Source organism: Cebus imitator, unplaced genomic scaffold, assembly GCF_001604975.1.
Source record: "Cebus imitator isolate Cc_AM_T3 unplaced genomic scaffold, Cebus_imitator-1.0 Scaffold123, whole genome shotgun sequence".
Classification (NCBI taxonomy): Eukaryota; Metazoa; Chordata; class Mammalia; order Primates; family Cebidae; genus Cebus; species Cebus imitator.
The window spans coordinates 986,843-1,004,802 of NW_016107438.1; the positions used below are offsets into that span (position 1 = coordinate 986,843).

Sequence of the window (17,960 nt, forward strand, 5' to 3'; positions counted from 1 at the left end):
CTTTCCTCCCTTTCTTTCTTCACTTCCCCTATGTTCTTACCAAATACTCCATAGTGTATTAATTTTCTTGAGTGGGTTAAATGCTTGTCTGGTCTGGGTCTCACCTCATCACTTTCGTCACTAGTTTGGTTTTTTTGTTCATTTTTGACTCTTGTAGCATTTCCTTTCTTGCTTGTTTGGGGAGCAGTTTTCAGAGTACTTTTTCCTCCCGCTGAATAGCAGTGATCCTTTCTCTTTGGTCTCTGGCTTGCCTCCCATAGGGCAGGTAATGGAGTCTCCCAATAGCTATAAAATAGCCTGGTGTTTTACAAACTTTGGAATGGTGATCTGAAGTGGAAGCTTTCCCCTAAGAGAGATTGAGAAGATGATTTAGGATAGGCTGGGTGTGGCAGGAGGGAAGCTGTTGAAGTAATACTGTTTCCGAGGAACATGGTTCAAAGAAAGGAAAGTGAAGGACTGGCTGAGCTAAGGGCTGCATGAGAAGACCACCCCTTAATAAAACAGTGGAGCCTCGGAAGAGGACCTCCTTTGCTTGCAGAGGAGGCAGCGTCTTATACAACTGGCATTTCAGCAAGTCAAGACAAGTCTCAAGATCTTTCCTGGAGTGAGGAAAACACTTGAACCTTTTGGCTGATTCTAGGTTATTTGAGACTATTGCATGGGTTTATTACAGCCAGGATTTAGGGGATCATTTCATCTATGACCTTCACAAAGCTATACTTTGAAATTAACTTTTGAATCTGTGCCTCGCCATGCCAACCAGCCAGGGAGGCAAGTCTCAAATGTGTTTTAAAGTTGTTTGAATATTTTTTTTCTGTGCTTTCCCCACAAATTACTTTGTGAAAGGGAGGGGAAAGGACCATGAATCCCCCTTCTCTTCCTCTTTACTAATCTAATCTTAGCACCAGATAATGTCAAATCTGAGTAGATGGGGCTTGAAGGTTTACTGAAAAATGAAATGGCAGGTGGTAATGCCCTAGTGCCCAATTCGATTGAATAGAGGAGTGAGAAGGGACAGGCCTGCTCACTTTTTCTGTGAGGCTAAAAGGAGAACTAATTTATATCTGTAAGGCAAGAAATAAGTATTGAATTCTTTAGCCTTGTTCTCCTCAAAGTAGAGGATGTAATTATAATATGCACTGAACATTCCCAGATATTTAGTATTCTGGATCTTTAACTCCATAACAGGAACAAATTATGTGAAGGAAAATTATATTTTTGTTCTGTCAGTAAGCCAGGCAAATGCTTTATGACCTTATCTTTCTTTTGGACTTATGTCAACAGCCAAGCCAACTTGTTAGTTGACTACGCAGGAGAATTTTTTATTTAAGATGTTATCTGCAGAAGTTGCTTCTGCCCAGTGTCAAAATGTCATGTTTTCAAACAGGTATTAATGAGGTTAAGATGGCACAGGTAAAACTGGGTCCTATGGGAGCATTGCTTTGTGTATCTATTATTCCTTCATTTTACAGAGCTCTCTTTGCTGCTACAGTGTATATAATAAATAATGCTTTCATAAATGTATATGGAGAAAATTACCTATATATGTGTGTGTGTGTGTGTGTGTGTGTTTGTGTGTATGTGCTGATACCTTAATCTCTAGGCTGAGTGTATTACATGCATTATCAATGCTCAGAACACTCACTCTGGGGAAGGAGGTATCACTGTTTCAGGGACAGGTGTAAGAGATAAAAGTGGAGTGAACTTAGGTAACTTGTCTCCTCCAGAGATGTGAGAGTGATTTCTTCTCATCATGATGCGCACTTTGGATCACAGTCTGGACTTTCTTCCATGGCTCTGACGTCAAACCGTGGAGCCTTTTGTGTGTGTGTGTGTGTGTGTGTGTGTGTGTGTGTGTGTGTGTGTGTGTGTGATGGAGTCTCACTCTGTCACCCAGGCTGGAGTGCAGTGGCCTCTACCTCTTGAGTTCAAGCGCTTCTCCCTCCTCAGCCTCTCAAGTAGCTGGGACTAATTTTTGTATTTTTAGCAGAGATGGAGTTTCACCATATTGGCCAGGCTGGTCTCAAACTCCTGACCTCAAGTGATCCACCCACTTCAGTCCCCGAAAGTGCTGGGATTACAGGTGTGAGCCACTGTACCCGGCTTGAATGTTTTTTTAATTCCCACAGTTCTCAAGCTTATTGGGAAGGGAGAACCTATTGCTTAATTTTACATCTCTTGGGTTACATAATAAATTTACATGATCAAAGAGAGCGAGTACTGAAAAGATCAGCTAATATAGCCATCTAATTTTACAGATGAACAGCTTTGGTTATTGGCAGGCTGTTGTTACAATTAATTTTTCTGGTGGCTGTCTGAAAGGTAGTGTGTCTGCAATGTTTTGGAAACAACAGTGGTGTTTCTTGGTGGTAACGAAAGGTCTTGTTTTATGAAGTGAAATGTCTAGATGTTTAAGCAGTCTTCTTATTTTTAATAAAAAGAAGTTTACTTCAAGTTGTTCTATACAGTCTTTAAGACATTAAGATTTGACTTTAAATATATAGTCAAATATATATAATTTAAAGACTATGCAGTTGCACAAACCAAGGATTTACTTGGCCACATGCACAGTCTTTAAGACTTTAATTTTGACTTTAAGATATATAAATCATTCATTAGATACTTTAGACAATAACTTGCTTTCTGATGACAAAAATATATTTTCTTTGGGAAAATCTGGAAAAGATAAAAGTATACAAAAAGAAAAAATATCACCGGTAATCCTAATACTCTGAAAACCACTGTTAATGTTTGTTCAGTTTTGGTGGAGGGATTGGCAGTTGAGATAGATAGATAATACATACAGATCTGTGTTTTAACATAATTGGAATTATGCTGTGTTTTATGTCTTGCCTTTTTACATAACATTATATTGTAAGTAGTTCCTTAATGTACTCTTGGAGAACATCATTCCCTATTATTAGATATTTGCATAGCTTCCAGTTTTTACTAAAATATTTCCAATTTCACTATAAAGAGCAATAAATGGAGTTTCTTGTATTTAAGGCTTTTGTGTGTCATTAATCATTTTCTCCAGATAACTTATAAAAAGTGAAATTAGTAGGTCAAAGCATCTAAAGAGTTTGAGTATTGAAGCTGTGACATCTTTAGTCATTAAAATTTAAGTCTTCTGTGTTTAATGATAAGCCCAGGGGAAATACCATAGATAGTGCATCCTCTTTTCAAGTGTGATTATCCTGCATAGGCCTCTTCTGGTTAAGTGAGTCCAGGTGTTATCGTCAGGGAAGGCTTTGTGTATGAGAGAATTTCTTTCACTTTTCTGCAGCTTCACCAACACTAGGTACTGCAAATTTTAAAGTCTTTTCATATCAGATATTTAAAATGTTATCCAAGTTTTATTTTATAGTTAGTATTTTTTACAGTTAATAAATTTGAACATTCTATACGTTTATTGCTATTTTAAAAATTTGAAATGTCTTTTCTTACTCCTTATAAGTGCTTTTCTATATTAGAGTTTAGTTCTAATTAACGTAATTTGCAATTTTCAAAATTAGTTTGTCCTTTGCCTTTTACTTTTATTTTATAAATTTTATAATGTATTTTTGGAAGATTTAAAAATTTTAACTCATTAAAACCTATCAATTTTAAGTTCTTTCTTTGCTTTCATGTGTAGGCCTTTTCAAGCATAAAGTTCAATTACCCTGTCTTTTATTAGCCCACAGTTTGTGGACGTACCCATTTCCATGCTGTACTAAATTTGAAATTTATACATAATTGTAGCAGAAGTAAGAATGGATGGGAAAGGACTTGACCTTCATTATCTGTGTCCATTCCTACTACTTACAATCAACACAAAGTGTGGAAGAAGGGAGGAAGGTCAGGAACTCATGCACTAGAAATGGGAGAAAATTGAGCAGCTTTTTAATTTTAAGATGTTTAATTGACAGATGAAGATCAAATATAGTCAAGGTGTACCACACAATTGGATATGCATATATATTGTATAATAATTACCACAATCGAATTAATTAACTCATCCATCACCCCTCATGCTGTACCGTAGATCCCCAGAACTTGTTCCTCTGATAGCTGGAAGTTTGTAGCCTTTGGCCTACATTTTCACAGCTCTGGGTAACACTGTTCTATTCTGGATTGAATGCCAGTGTGCTGCACACCTGGGTGGCTCTTTAGCAGGCCACCTATAGAATGAAACGGTATGACAACATCCCCTTCACCAGTGGACTCTTCCATGGGTTAAATGAGGTGGCCTCCTAAAGAGAAGAAACTGAGAAGAAAAAGATTAAGAAGAAACTGAGAATTGAAAAAGATTCACCAGACAAAGAAACTGAGATTGAAAAAGATTAAGTCACTTACCTATAGTTTCTGAGGCAGGAAGGGCTGAGCTGGGATCTGAGAATATGCATGTGGCCAAGTAAATCCTTGGTTTATGCAACTCAGGTATATTATTGCCTGCTTGTGCTCCCTGTTGGCTATCACAGTTTCCCCAGGACCATGAGATGACTGTAACAGTTCAGAGCGAGGGGGCGGGGGGATATAGGAACTAATCAGGATGAAAAATAAAGTCAAAGAAAGGAAATAGGATCAGAGAGAGCTATTGAAAAGAATATAGTCATTATGAATAACACAGTAAATATGTCTATATTTGAATTTGGGCTTTATTGAATGTTTTAAATGATAGGAGACTAGGGTTATTTTCTTTTCTTTTTGTATTTACAAATTTTCTGAATTTTTTAAATAAAGAATCTTAGGGGTAATAGAAAGAGAAGTCCATATGTAAACTGGTCTTTGACTTGGAACATTGCAAATTCTGCTCTCAACCTTGCAAGCTCATAGCTTTCTTCCACCTTTCCTGAGTTCTATCCTTAGTTTGTGTAAGAGAAGACTTGTTTCTGTTTGCCTGAATGAAAGCCTATATTTTAGGACTAACCTTTGTTTTTTCTCCCTGACACATAGCATGGGACAGAGTGGGTCTCTTCTCCATGTACTGTGTGCTCTTGCAATCATGGGGAAGTCCGATGCAACCTCCAACCCTGTCCCTCGCTGTCATGTGGACACCAGGAGCTGGCATTCATCCCTGAAGGAAGCTGCTGCCCAATTTGTGTGGGCCCTGGGAGTGAGTATGAGCTTGTAGAAGGAGACCTTCTTTGCCTTTCACATGGTGACACCCCAACTCTTCTCTTTCTTGCTCAGTGTGGCAAAGATTTCCTAACCCCATTCCTTACTGGAATCAAGTGCAAAACCTTATACGTGGCAGGGCGCAATGTCCCAGAGAGTGAGATTGGAACAAATCCTTAAGCGCCATTCCAAATTTGAGATTCTGCGAGTTTCTGATATTTATCCCTCTTCATTCACAGTTCCTGAAAGGCAAGGGATAGGGAAAAGATCCTTTCATATGATTCCATAAGGCCAAGGTGGTTCCTTCTACCTCCTTAGTGGACAGAAAAAGGAATAAATCAGTTCTCTGAATAGTATTGCCAACACTAATTCTGTGGGCTTGTCTTTGAGATGACATAACATCTTTTTCCAAGACATACACGACAGGACGCATGCCTTTTATTTACCTTTATTTTATCCTCACTGAAGAAAGTATGCCTGCCTAGAAACCAAGACACCCAGATTTTGTTCACCAAGCCAGGTTCAGACTTTTAGGCTCACCCGTTGGAATTCACGCTTGTTCCCATACTCTTCTTATTACATTTCGAGGATCTATGTCCCCTTCCATTTCTATAGCTAGGTAGTATATACTGTATAATAAATAGGATAATAAATAGGAATTATTGTCATTGATATATCATGTTCTCTCTTGACATATAACAGCTAAAATACTTTTATTTAATAGCACCTGGAAGGCACACTCTATTCTTGCTTTTTCTCATCAAAAAGATACCTCATTTCTTTCTGATCCCTACTTACTCCATTTCTGGCAATCCTTTATCCTGGAGAATTCCAGGGATAAAAAAATATGCCCAAGAATTGATGAAAGTAGAATGTTTGCCTCATGCATTTCAGATGTCACCCACCAGAAAAAGACTGACAGACGTTTTAGGCTAAATAACCAACTCTACGAGTAAAAATACCTGGAACAACAGAGTTGGGAGTGGTGTTGGGAGTAGGCTGTCAGAGCTTGTGGGATTCTTTGTTAGGTCGTAAGAGGCTTTCTCCTTGACTCTCCATGAGAAAGACTATGGAAGTATATTTCCTGGAAAGATTGGAGGATCAACTGGGACCAACAATATAATTTGCAAAAATGTAGGGTCCCTTGTTGAAAAAGCAAGAAGGGAAAAAGCTTTTTTGTTGTTGTTCTTTTGTTTGCCTCTGTGACCTCTTTCTTTCAGCCTGTCATATTTGTCATGTTTTTTAGTTGCTGTTTAATGTTTTCCTCGCTTGGGCCTAGGAATGAAGGGTGAGAGGAGATCTTCACAGATACCCCAGGCTCCACCCTGTGACTTGGTGCATAGGGCTCATGCAACCTCCTGGCACCAGCCCCCAAGAGGGTTGGGGATGATAGCATTCACTGGGATGGGGTGGAAGAGCTGGTAGCTGAGAACTCATCTCAGGAAGCCAGAAGCAGGTGGGACCACGCATGAGCTGAGCCTCAAATCTTCACCTATAAAACACAAATTCAGAGATTTCAAGATAGTGACTGTAGAGCACTGCACACCAAACACAGGACCTCCTTCTGTGCACTGGGCTTCTGACTGGTTGGCCCTGTGCAACTGCACTGGCTGAATACCCATGCAGTCAGCCCTGGGATTAACAAATGCCATTCCCTTAGTAATCCCTGTTTCTTTGACCTTCCAGAACCCTGTTCCTATGAAGGCCGTGTGTTTCAGGACGGGGAGGACTGGCAGCTGAGCCGGTGTGCCAAATGTCTGTGTAGAAATGGGGTTGCCCAGTGCTTCACAGCTCAGTGCCAGCCTCTATTTTGTAACCAGGTAAGGAAGAGAACCTCAGAATGGAGCCTTCACAGGCTCTTGAAGAACTTGGAATCTCTTCTGAGATTATGGCAAGCAGGCCTCAGAAGCACTAGAAACAAGAAGCAAAAGGCCTTTTTGTTTTCCTTGTACTTCTGAAGACCACCGCTGAGACATTTCTTTTACCCTTAGAAACTACACATAGGTCTAATTACCAGCCATTTAGGCTAATTGTTACATAATGCAACTGAGCCTTGAGGATTCACACAAGGAAGCCTCCAGCTGTAATGGCAGATGATCCAAAATGTCAAGCTAAACATCTGGAAAATTTAATAATGTGATTAGGTTTGTTATTGTTTTTCAATGCATAGGTATAGTCTGCTTTTTAAAGACATAATGCATATATTTGAACATGATTATCCAGATGTACATTTAATTCTTATAGGATAATGATTCAAATTATCAAAGGATTTTCTCTGGAGATGTTTAAGATAGTGGGATTTTGTTGTTCATTTAAAGCTGATCTGATTTGCAAAACATTAGACTCTTCACACAAATTTAGAAGAGAAAATCAATTGCAAATAAATGTGGCATACATGATATTTTATATTATAGTTTTTTACTCTTCCAGAGGCTCCAATGGATGTTCCATGGCAGCTGATAGATAACCACGAAAGGAGTTTGCCTCCAGTTGAAAAATAGCTCATTTTTTGATCTAAGGAAAAGCTGGAAGCCAACATTCAGTTGATACAAAGCAGTACTTTGTGTCAAATAAAACAAAATCAATAACATAGCATATTGTGACAATTGGGCAATATTTTTAAAGGCGACAAAAGGCAATTAGACAAGTAATGCTAAATGCCAAATAAAGGAGAAATGTTTCTAATTGAAAGACTAGATTGTATTATCCACAGCATGCCAGCTACTGTGCTCATGTCTTATCCAATTCATCACAGAGCTATGTCCTTGCTGAGATTGCAGATGAGTTTGTTGATAGAGTTGCACAGTGTCTTGCTCTAATGCTTTTACGTTTGGAGGACACTCGAGTGTTGAGGCATTTTGATTAAGCCCATTTTGGGGCTTGGTCCTCTTGGGTAGGAAGGATAATTAAGCAGTTTGCCACCCTAACAATAAGGAAGGTGTGAAGGAGGAATGGAGAGAAGACTCCACTGGAAACCTTCTGCTTTAAATCTTCAAAAACATCACCTCAGACTGCATATTACAGAACCAGATACTGGAATAATTGAAAGTCCTATTTCTCATCTTAAAAATCACGAAACATAAACTCTAACTTCTTGTGCAGTATTCACTTACAGTTTGCATTGATATAGATAATGTAAAAACATGAAATTTGGTACCATACTTTAGAGCTAATTAATATGCAAGCAATTCTGAAGACTTGGAAATAGATTGATTTTAATCACCGTTGTATCATTGTCTATATTTTTGCCATTACATACGTTAAAAAAATTCAATTGTCAGATCATTTATAACCATTTTTCTCAATTTAATATCGCTATTAAATTTTGGATGTTTACCATACCTAATGATACAGTTTGTTAACAAATATATTGGATGCTCTGATGATGCAAAAGGGTACTATCAAATTAGTGCTATTGTTGGAAAATAACATCCCACCTCTACCATACCTACCACTACCACCAACACTACCACCATTACCGCCACCATTTTGGGTGTTTACTATGTGTCAGCTGTTAATTATAAGAGCTTTTAAATTCTTATAACAGCCTTACAAAGTAGGGGCTATTATTATTATTTCTATTCTATAGCTGATTAAACTGAGGTGCAGAGTGTAAGTAACCTGCTCAAGCTATCAGCACTTTTAACCTAAACAGTTCTACATTGCAGTCTCAGAAGAATATATGTGACTTATATTTTTAAACAGTACCCTACTACTCCCAGAATAATGAATTACACATTTATACATAATATTGGTTGGTGCAAAAGTAATCATGGTCTTTGTAATGGCAAACAAAGACCATTTGCCATTACAAAGACTGTGATTACTTTTGCACCAGCCTAATAATAATCACAATAATGATGTTTGCTAACATCAAACCCTTTCAATAATTGTATATATATTACATCATTAGATATAAGGAAAACACAAGTGTATCAGTAGAAATGCATTTTCAGGGCTTGAACGCTGCAAAAATTTACAACCTGTCTTCATGGATTTTCATAATTTTTAAAGGTTTTTATTTTTGTTTATTAAATTTCAAAAGAAATTTTGTAATAATTAAGGGAAGTTTGGAAAGGGTGGACAAGCAGAAAGGGAAAAAAATCACCCATATTTCTACCATTCAAAAAGACCAATATAGATTTGGTGGTGGAGGGGGGAAAAGAATTCATTTCAGTCTTTTGGTAAGAAAATGTAGATATGTTTGTTAGCATAGTTATAATTACATTTTAGAAGTTGGTGATAATCCCTGACAAAAGGAGAAATTCTTTATGTTCATATAAGGGGTTATTCTTCTAATGAAGGATATAAATTCATACTGAAATTGCCTGCTTTCAACTTTTGTCCGGATGCATTGTGAACAGGGCCATAACCATAACCCTTCCACATTTTTGTAGGCTCACTGAAATTGTTTGTGTAGTCTGATAAGAGTTCTTAAGAGATTTTTAATAATATAATTTTAGCAAATCTAACATTAATTAATCTGAGTAGTTTGAACTTCATCTTTTTATGTTTTTTCAAGAAAGATAGATGGGCCAGGCATGGTGGTTCACGCTTGTGATCCCAGCACTTTGGGAGGCTGATGGGGGTGGATTGCTTGAGCCCAGAAGTTCGAGACCATCTTGGGCAATGTGGCAAAACCCTGTGTCTACAAATAATACAAAAATTAGCTGGGCCTCATGGTGTATGCTTGTAGTCCCAGCTACTTGGGAGGCTGAGGCGGGAGGATCTCTTGAGCCTGGGAGGTTGAGGCTGCAGTGAGCCGTGATCGTGCCACTGCACTCCAGCTTGGGTGACAGAGCAAGACCTGTCTAAAAAAAGAAAGAAAAAAAGAAGAAAGAAAAAAAAGAAAGATAGATGATTGGTAAGTCTTCTGAGCCTTTACATATTTGAGTATGATTTTCTTGTTGCTTTCATATATGAAAGACAATTTGGAGGGATCTAAAATTTGGAAGGAGGATAATCTCTTCCCATCCTGATCCTATGGACTCCTGTCCATTGCATTTTGAAATTTAGTGCCATGAAGGAGAAATCTGAGGTTTGCGTGCTTCCTATTCTATTATAAGCAGCTAATTTTACACTGTAGCATTCTTGTAGGATGTTTCTTTACCTTTATAATTCAAACATCTTTCAAAGTATTTCTAGTTGAGGTATCTTTTTATAAATTTTTGCATAGAATATTATGGAGCTCTTTTAGACTGTATTCCAGTTTTTGAAATGTTTTCTTCAGTGATGGCTTTGATTAATCATATCTGTTCCAATTATTCTCACTTCTCCAGAAATATCTATGACTCTTAGATTGCTCCTCTTTCTTTCCTTCTCTTTATCAATCACGTTTTCTTTAATCATTTTTCACTGTGCCTTTCCTCTGCATGGGGAGAGTTTCTTAAGTTTATATCTTGTATCTCTAATATTGATTTTAATTTGACAATTTTGCTTTAATTAAGTCTTCTTTTTATTAGTTCGTATACTTTTTATCCTGTTTATTCTTTATTGCTTCCTGCTTCTGTTTGATAAAGTCTGCATATTCTTGCATCTTACTGAACTTACAAAATGGTTTTTAAATATATTTTTTTAGATCCGTAGTCAATAGTTTTCAGAAGTCTGCTGTTTCTCTGAATCTTCAGAATGTTACTCCTTTGTCTTTGATGAGATTCTGGACATTGCTATCCCGAAATATAGCATGTTGCCATAGTGAATATTTTAAGCAGAAGGAATCTAAGTAAACGGCAGTAGCAGGAAAATCACTTTGACCTTCCCCCTACCCTTCTACCCTGAAGCAGGTCATGAAACCTAGGAAGCATTTTCAGATCTTTCCCTAAATTAGGTTTTAAGTCTCTCACGTGAGAGGTCCTATCCTTATACGTTATACAAAAGGAACACCCTTATCGCCAAAGATACAAGGACACAGAAAAAAATCTGAACAAATAGGCCTTGCAAATTTTTCCCTTATGATATTATTAGATCATACTTTTTGCCCAATGGAATGACTATCCATTCTGTGTCACAGCTGCTCTAAGAAAACACAGGTTTAACTGTTTCTTTGGGCCTTTATTTCCTTATGAAGGTTTCTGTGTCACATAAAAGGTAAATACATTTTTAGGCTTTTCTCTTGTTCATCTGTCTTTTGTTATAGGGGCCTCAGCTATGAACTTAGGATAGGTAGAAGATATTTTTCCTTTTCTACTGATCATTCTTCAGAGGGTTTTCCCTTCTTTCTATTTACTCATCCTTCATCAAGAAAAATCAGTCTATTGTCATTGTTTGAAAGCTGCAAGGGTAAGTGGATTTATAACCAGATGCTAGGTAATAAGCATGTCTCCTAATCCAAGGATCTGGCAAGTTTTTACTTAGTGTAGCTACGCTGATGGAGATCATGTCTTTTCCTTTCTCCACTGCCCAGCCCTCTTACATGCTGACCACATGGAACAAAAAACTCAGATCCTCAGCCTGCACTGCTATGAAATTTCTTTCCATGTCTCTCTCTGACTGTGGTTCTTTATACTGGGGCACTCTCCTTCCTCACTGCTTTTCATCACTCTTTCTACTTCCCCAGCATACATGCTTCCCACTCATGTTTTATTGTTTGACATCATGGACTCCAACTATATGCAGAAAGAAAGATATTAAGGGAGGCGAAGGGCTAGGGCTAGCTCTTTGCATCAAACAGCAGTGACCATACATCAGAGGGAGGAAGGTTCAATCTAGGAAGGTGGAAAGTTGGGAAGAGATGATGGTTCTTATTTGTATTTAGGCTTGCACAGCAATGGCAGGTCATAGGATGTCTTAGGGTCAGTGGGACTTCCTCCTGGCAATGGCAGGAGGTAGACTGTTTGTTTTACTCTTTGGTGGTAGAGTTTTTGTCTCTTTCTGTATTTTCAAGCGTATTGTGCTGGGGAGAAATTTTTTCAAGAACTTTGAGCCATAATACACTATAAACTTCTTTATCCTAAATATTTTAACTTAAGGAATACTGAAAACCATAATTGAATATATCTTTAGTGATAGTCCTACCCCAAATTATAGTGGGATTTAGTAATATGTCTTAGTACTAAGCCCCTGTTTACTGAGGGCATCACGTTAGTCCTAGGGTTGGCAAATGTTTCCATAAAGAACCAGATAAACGTTTTTAGTTGTGTTTGCCACACAGCTGGAACAACTACTTGGCTATACCACTGTAGCACAAAACCAGCCATAGACAATATATAAGTGAATGGGCATAGCTATGTTCCAGTAAAGCTTTATTTACCAAAACAGCAGTGGGCTGGATTTAGCCCACGGCTCATTTTTTGTTGGCCCCCATATTAGACTCTATGGTTAGAAAGACATGTATATGGAGGTCAGAATGATAGAATTCAGACTTATGGTAGCAACAGAAGTGTACTGTCAAAAAGCCTTTCCAATCTCCGCTCCACCTCCCTTCTCAGCTTCTTCTTACTTCCTCTCCCGTCCTGGCTGTAAAGCACCAGCTCAGATGGATCTCAGCTCTCATGCAGTTCTCTTGTTTCCTGAAAATTTTCTCTTTAATGCTTTTCCTTCCTGCTCTTGTTGGTTTATATTTTTGAAGAAAGTTTCTGTTTTGGTTAATATCATGTATAACTGGGTATTGCCAATAAGATTTGGAAAACACAATTTGCCGTGTACTAACCACCATACAGGTAATACCTCCCTCCCTGCATATACTCATGGGGACTCTGCTACAGTTCTTGGGTCTACTCCATGTTGGTTAAGATAGATTGATACTAACTCTATGCCTATTCAAGATTTGTGAGTTGGACACTTGTTCCCTGTTTGTCTGACATTGTGTAAGGCTTAGCTCATTTATTATAATAAAGTTGTTGAATAGTGTGACATCAGCTAACCTTTATTTTCTCACTGAAATTTTATTAAGCTAAAGAGGTCTGTCTGAAGTCAAGAAATGCTACACGATTTCAGTGCAAGTTCAATTTCCACGTATTCTATTAAACATCAATTGTTATAATACTTTGCATATAAAAAAAATAAAGACATAAAACAACCTAAAACAGAAAAAGCAGTTATCCATTTAATTCCAGTGGTTCAGGCATTTAAGATAAATCCCAGTTAGGTAGTAATACATGAATACAACTGATCATATATAACGGGGTTAAAGAACTGCTGAGGTATGACTGGGATTTTCCACAAAAATTAAAGTCTGCAATTCCACCACTCCCAAGTAGACCGACCTTCTTGTTATTTTTGGATGAATACCAGAGTAACAATGACAATAAAATTATGTTTTGTACTCCTCATAAGAGAAAGTGAAGACAACTGTTCTAGATGTATCTTCTGTATAAGGTCTACCACTTCTTAGTTGTTGAGACTTGGTTTGTTCTTACTCCTTCTTCTGCCTTTCATTTGTCTCCCTTCCCGACACTGAAGAAAACTGTAGTGCTAAGTCAAAGTGAGAGGCTGACTCTTTGGCATTAATAAAAATCAAAGAAAGAAAATTATTCTTAGTGCAGCAGAGACAAATAGTCTGATATTCTGGGGGCGGTGTTTGTGGTAGAGGTGAGAATGTAGGGACAGGGCGGTTGAGAAAGGGTTCTTTGGGCATTTAATCTGTCACCCACATTTCTCTACACTGGCTTATTCATAGATAGCTAGAGATATGAGTTATAGTTTTTTTTCATGTGAAAGACATCTCCAATGTACATATAAAAATGTATACATTTATTTACATTAATATACACATTTATATATGAAAAATAAGAGTGAAGTAGCTTATCAAAGGAAGAATATCTTCACTTTTGAGTTTCAGAATGACCCAGCAGGAGTATGAATGCTCTTAAGTGTTGATATGGCCGATACTTAGAAGTTCTGCTGCCAGCCATTGGTAACCATTACCAAGTTAGCTGTGTGACCTTGGGCAAATTACACAACTCTCTGGTCTTCACTATTCTTGTTTGTAAAGCAAGGACAAGAGCATCTACTCATAGGGTCATGTGAAGTACTTAGAACAGTGCTTGGGAGACACCAAGAACCATTATTATTGTTAATTGTGCTTTTCTTTGTTTTCATAAGAAGACAGGACTTGAGGCATGTGCACACTTCTTAAGGGCACCCCGACCTTGGAAGTGTTCATTCTTATCAGAGCCCCAGGTGACTAAGAAATGTTAAATGAGAGGCAAGTGCTGTTATAGATCCTTGGGGTGTATGATTTAGTTGGCTATGAATGAAATTTTCCTGCTGTTGTGGATCTAATTAATATCTCTCTGTGATGGATTATTCCTATTCTGGGTGTTAAGGATGAGACTGTAGTCCGAGTCCCTGGAAAATGTTGCCCGCAGTGCTCTGCACAATCCTGCTCTGCAGCTGGTCAAGTACACAAGGTAAGCTTTCATGCTCTCCATGTAGGTGTTTTGACATCTGTCCTTATACATCTGCCCTCCACCCCCTCCAGCCACCATAAGCGCCACCGTCATGTCCGACTCTGCCAGGATTAGTTACTCAGTACATAAACAGCTTTTCTCTTCACGGAAAACTTGCATGAAAAAATTAAGTTGAAGGGGATTAGAAATATAAAGGAATGTGCTGGCAAGCAGCACCTGGTTCATGAACCTTGGTGAACTTACTATTCACACATCTCGAAGGGGAAAAAAGGGCTATTATTGGTTACCATCAGTTTACACTTAGCTTTGAGGCTCTGGGGGTGTCTATATGCTTTGGTTGGATTTTATGCATTGATATCCAGAGACAGTCCCCTCATACCCCTGCCATCTCACACTGGGGAAAACCTGGGGGTGGTAGAAGAGATAGGGAAGGGAGGTGAGAGGCTGTTGGTGGTAGAACCTGCAAACTCAGAAGTACTATTGGGTAGCCTGAATAACTATGTGCCTAACATGTAGTAGGCATCAAATAAAGGTGAGTTCAACAAATTGAATGAATGGATGAATGAGGAAGTGAATGTTCTGTCTTGGCAGTGCCCAACTGGCCCAGAAAAAGGTTACATTATTCAAAAGCAAAGAACACATAAAAAATAAACTCAATTACTTCCCTTACTTGCCAGCCACTCTAAAAAGGACTAAAAGCAATTGGGATCATGACTCTCAGTAGAAAATCTGAAACTAAGTATTAGGGGATAGGTGTCTCACAAATTCTAGACAGGTCACTTGAAATGTGAATGAAAGTAACTAATTGGGAGAGTATTTTGACACACGTTAGATCTGCGCTGTCTGACACAGTGGCCACATATGTGGCTTGCCTTGTATTTTTATTGGGCAGGATTATGTTGGACTGATTTCTTCTTTGAAGAGACAGGCTTTGTATCTTTGATGGCATTTTTGACTGCCAGGAACAGAAATCTCACTCTAAAAGTGGCTAAAATGCTATCATTAATCATGTCATCTAACACAAAGTATAGAGGTGGAGTGGGGCAGCTGCAGGGTTTATCAGTTCAGGTCTCAATAATGCCTTCAAGGATCTAAGCTCTTTTGATCTTTCCACCTGCCACCTTTAACATGTTGGCATTTGCCCTTCATCTTGTCCCCTCCCATCCCCAAGAAGACTCTTCAGCCCTAGGCAACTCATCCTCACACAGCTATTACTAAAGGTTGGAAGAAGAGAGGGGTGGGATTTTTTTTCATGTGGGAGGAGAGTCTTCACTTTGACCTCCACCACTCTAGCAAATTTCCCCTGAGGTCCCCTCTGGTTGGACAGTGTCCATGCCCTAGCTGCAAGGAAAGCTGGCATAGTGAGTATATGGCAGTGAGAGCTGGTCTCCTGGCAAAGGCAAGAGCTAAAGAATGCCACAGGTGAGCCAGTCAACAAGGTCTTTCTGCCCATCTCAGTGTCCTGTCTCTCTGTGCCTGGCACAGAGCAGGCCCTCAACACCTGTCAAATGAATATAGGTGAATGAAAATCTAAAGTCCCCTTTGTACATTTATTGACTGTTTTCATAGAGGCTATTCCTATCTAAATGTTATCTTTTCTCGAGTATATTCAATGTGGCACAGCTTTAAACTGTAATAAAAATTGGGTGTTTTGTGTCAGTGCTTCTATCTGATGTATGGGACATTTGATTTTCCACATTCTTCTTTCCTGTCTTCATGCAGCATGGTGAGCAGTGGAGCGAAAACGCCTGCAGCACGTGTGTATGTGACCAGGGTGAAGTCAGGTGTTACAAACAGGCCTGCCCACCCCTGAGATGTGGAAAGGTATTTGAGAATGTGTACCTTACTTGTCTAAGCGCTATACTGGGTCATTAAAGAAATGTACTGTACTTCTTATTCCACCATGTCTTTTGGGGGAAGCAAAAGTTTTACAATGTTCAGAAAGTTACATAAAAATATGAGAGCTGTGCTTCCTGGGAAGAAGGGTTGAGGTGCAGGGGAACCTGCCCATCATGGGTCAGGCTGGGAAGAGAGCCATGTAGAGCTTTGGTGTTTTGGGTCCTCCTGCCTCTGTTGGCCTGGGTGTTTCACTGTCTCTTGAGGATCATCCCTCACCCTGCTGCCTGTGTCCTAGGGTCAGAGCAGGGCTCGGCGTCATGGGCAATGCTGTGAGGAATGTGTGTCTTCTGCCGGGAGCTGCTCCTACGATGGGGTTGTGCGGTACCAGGACGAAATGTGGAAGGGCTCGGCCTGTGAGTTCTGCATCTGTGATCATGGCCAAGTGACCTGCCAGACTGGAGAGTGTGCCAAAGTGGAGTGTGCCCGGGTAAGAAGCAAAGGCGTTTCCATTCGGACCGTTGCAGCTCTTTCCAATGGATAGTAAGGGGCCCTGCCTGTTCCTTACTTCTTGGCAGCAGCAGGGATGTCCACATTGACTGTTCATGTTTCCCGGGACCTTCTAGCATAAAGATTCCGTGGTTTAAAATGAATGTAACTGTTTGTTCAGACTAGCTTGGAACAGCACCCTGGAGCTTTTAGCTCTCAGTGCATCTGGTCAAATTGGAAGCCCTGAGCTAGACACATGAAAGGGAAGGACATGATATGGGACATTAGCCTATCAGGCAGCACAGCTGGATCTCATTGCTGATGGCCTGCCCAGCTCGCCCCAGCTGCGAAACAGGGTCCACAGGTGTGCTGGTGGATGGGCTCTTGCTGTAGACCCCACTGACAACATTTAGCAGAATGAGAGCCAGCAGAGAGGTGCTGCTTCTGTGGAGCAGGAAAAACAACATGGTTTTTGTTTTTAAGAGAGAGCAAAGGGAACCTTATAAACAATTAACTCCATTGACCTCTGTTAACCTTTGCTGTCTGCAGAATTTCTAGAAGCTTCTAACAAAGCAGCCTCTGTTTGGACTATAGATGTACTGTATATTGGAGGGAAATGACTTTTTTTTTTTTTTTCTCTTTGAACTTGATTTTGACCCGTTACAAAACAAATTGCTTTTAAAGTTGTCTCCTTCTCCCTCACCACTCCCTTCCGCCCCACCAATTTCCCTATGGGCCGTGAACTTGACTAGAGGGGGAAATTAGAAAGGTCTGGAGCCCTGGGTTCCTGTGAAGGCATTTTTCTTTCTAGTTCTTCTCCCCCACTTCTCAGCTCCTCCTGAGCCTAAGGAGGAACAACCTTTCAGACAAAGCTGTCATTGACAGGGTTATTTTTCACTGTCTCCTACTTGTAAGTCTTGACAGAGTTGAGACATATTTAGGTAAAGAGGGTCCTTTTGCAGATTTATTTCCCCCTACATGCCTTTTCATTTCTTTATGTTAGGGGATTCAGGACAGTTGGATGAAGATGAGAAGAACATGTAATCATGGCCCTTTTGTTTCCTCTCTCTCTGGCTGAAGCTGGGCTTCCCTGCCTTGGCAGTCCGCCCAAAGGACCTCAGTTTATTTTCTAAGGCCTTAATTTAGCTAACATCCTAGAGTTTATGAAAATGTGTGAGAGGGGATCCC

General features: G+C 39.4%; 1 protein-coding gene across 2 annotated transcripts in view; it reads left to right on the forward strand.

Annotated features, from left to right (window-relative positions):
- The window catches only part of FRAS1 (Fraser extracellular matrix complex subunit 1), a 460,089-nt gene that overhangs the window by 175,436 nt on the left and 266,693 nt on the right, over nucleotides 1-17,960 (forward strand). For both annotated transcript variants that reach the window (XM_017540037.2, XM_037742541.1), the window contains exons 5-9: nucleotides 4,936-5,095; nucleotides 6,784-6,917; nucleotides 14,364-14,447; nucleotides 16,170-16,271; nucleotides 16,582-16,773. In XM_017540037.2, coding sequence (XP_017395526.1) covers nucleotides 4,936-5,095; nucleotides 6,784-6,917; nucleotides 14,364-14,447; nucleotides 16,170-16,271; nucleotides 16,582-16,773 — 672 coding nt within the window. The remainder of the gene's footprint in view (nucleotides 1-4,935; nucleotides 5,096-6,783; nucleotides 6,918-14,363; nucleotides 14,448-16,169; nucleotides 16,272-16,581; nucleotides 16,774-17,960) is intronic.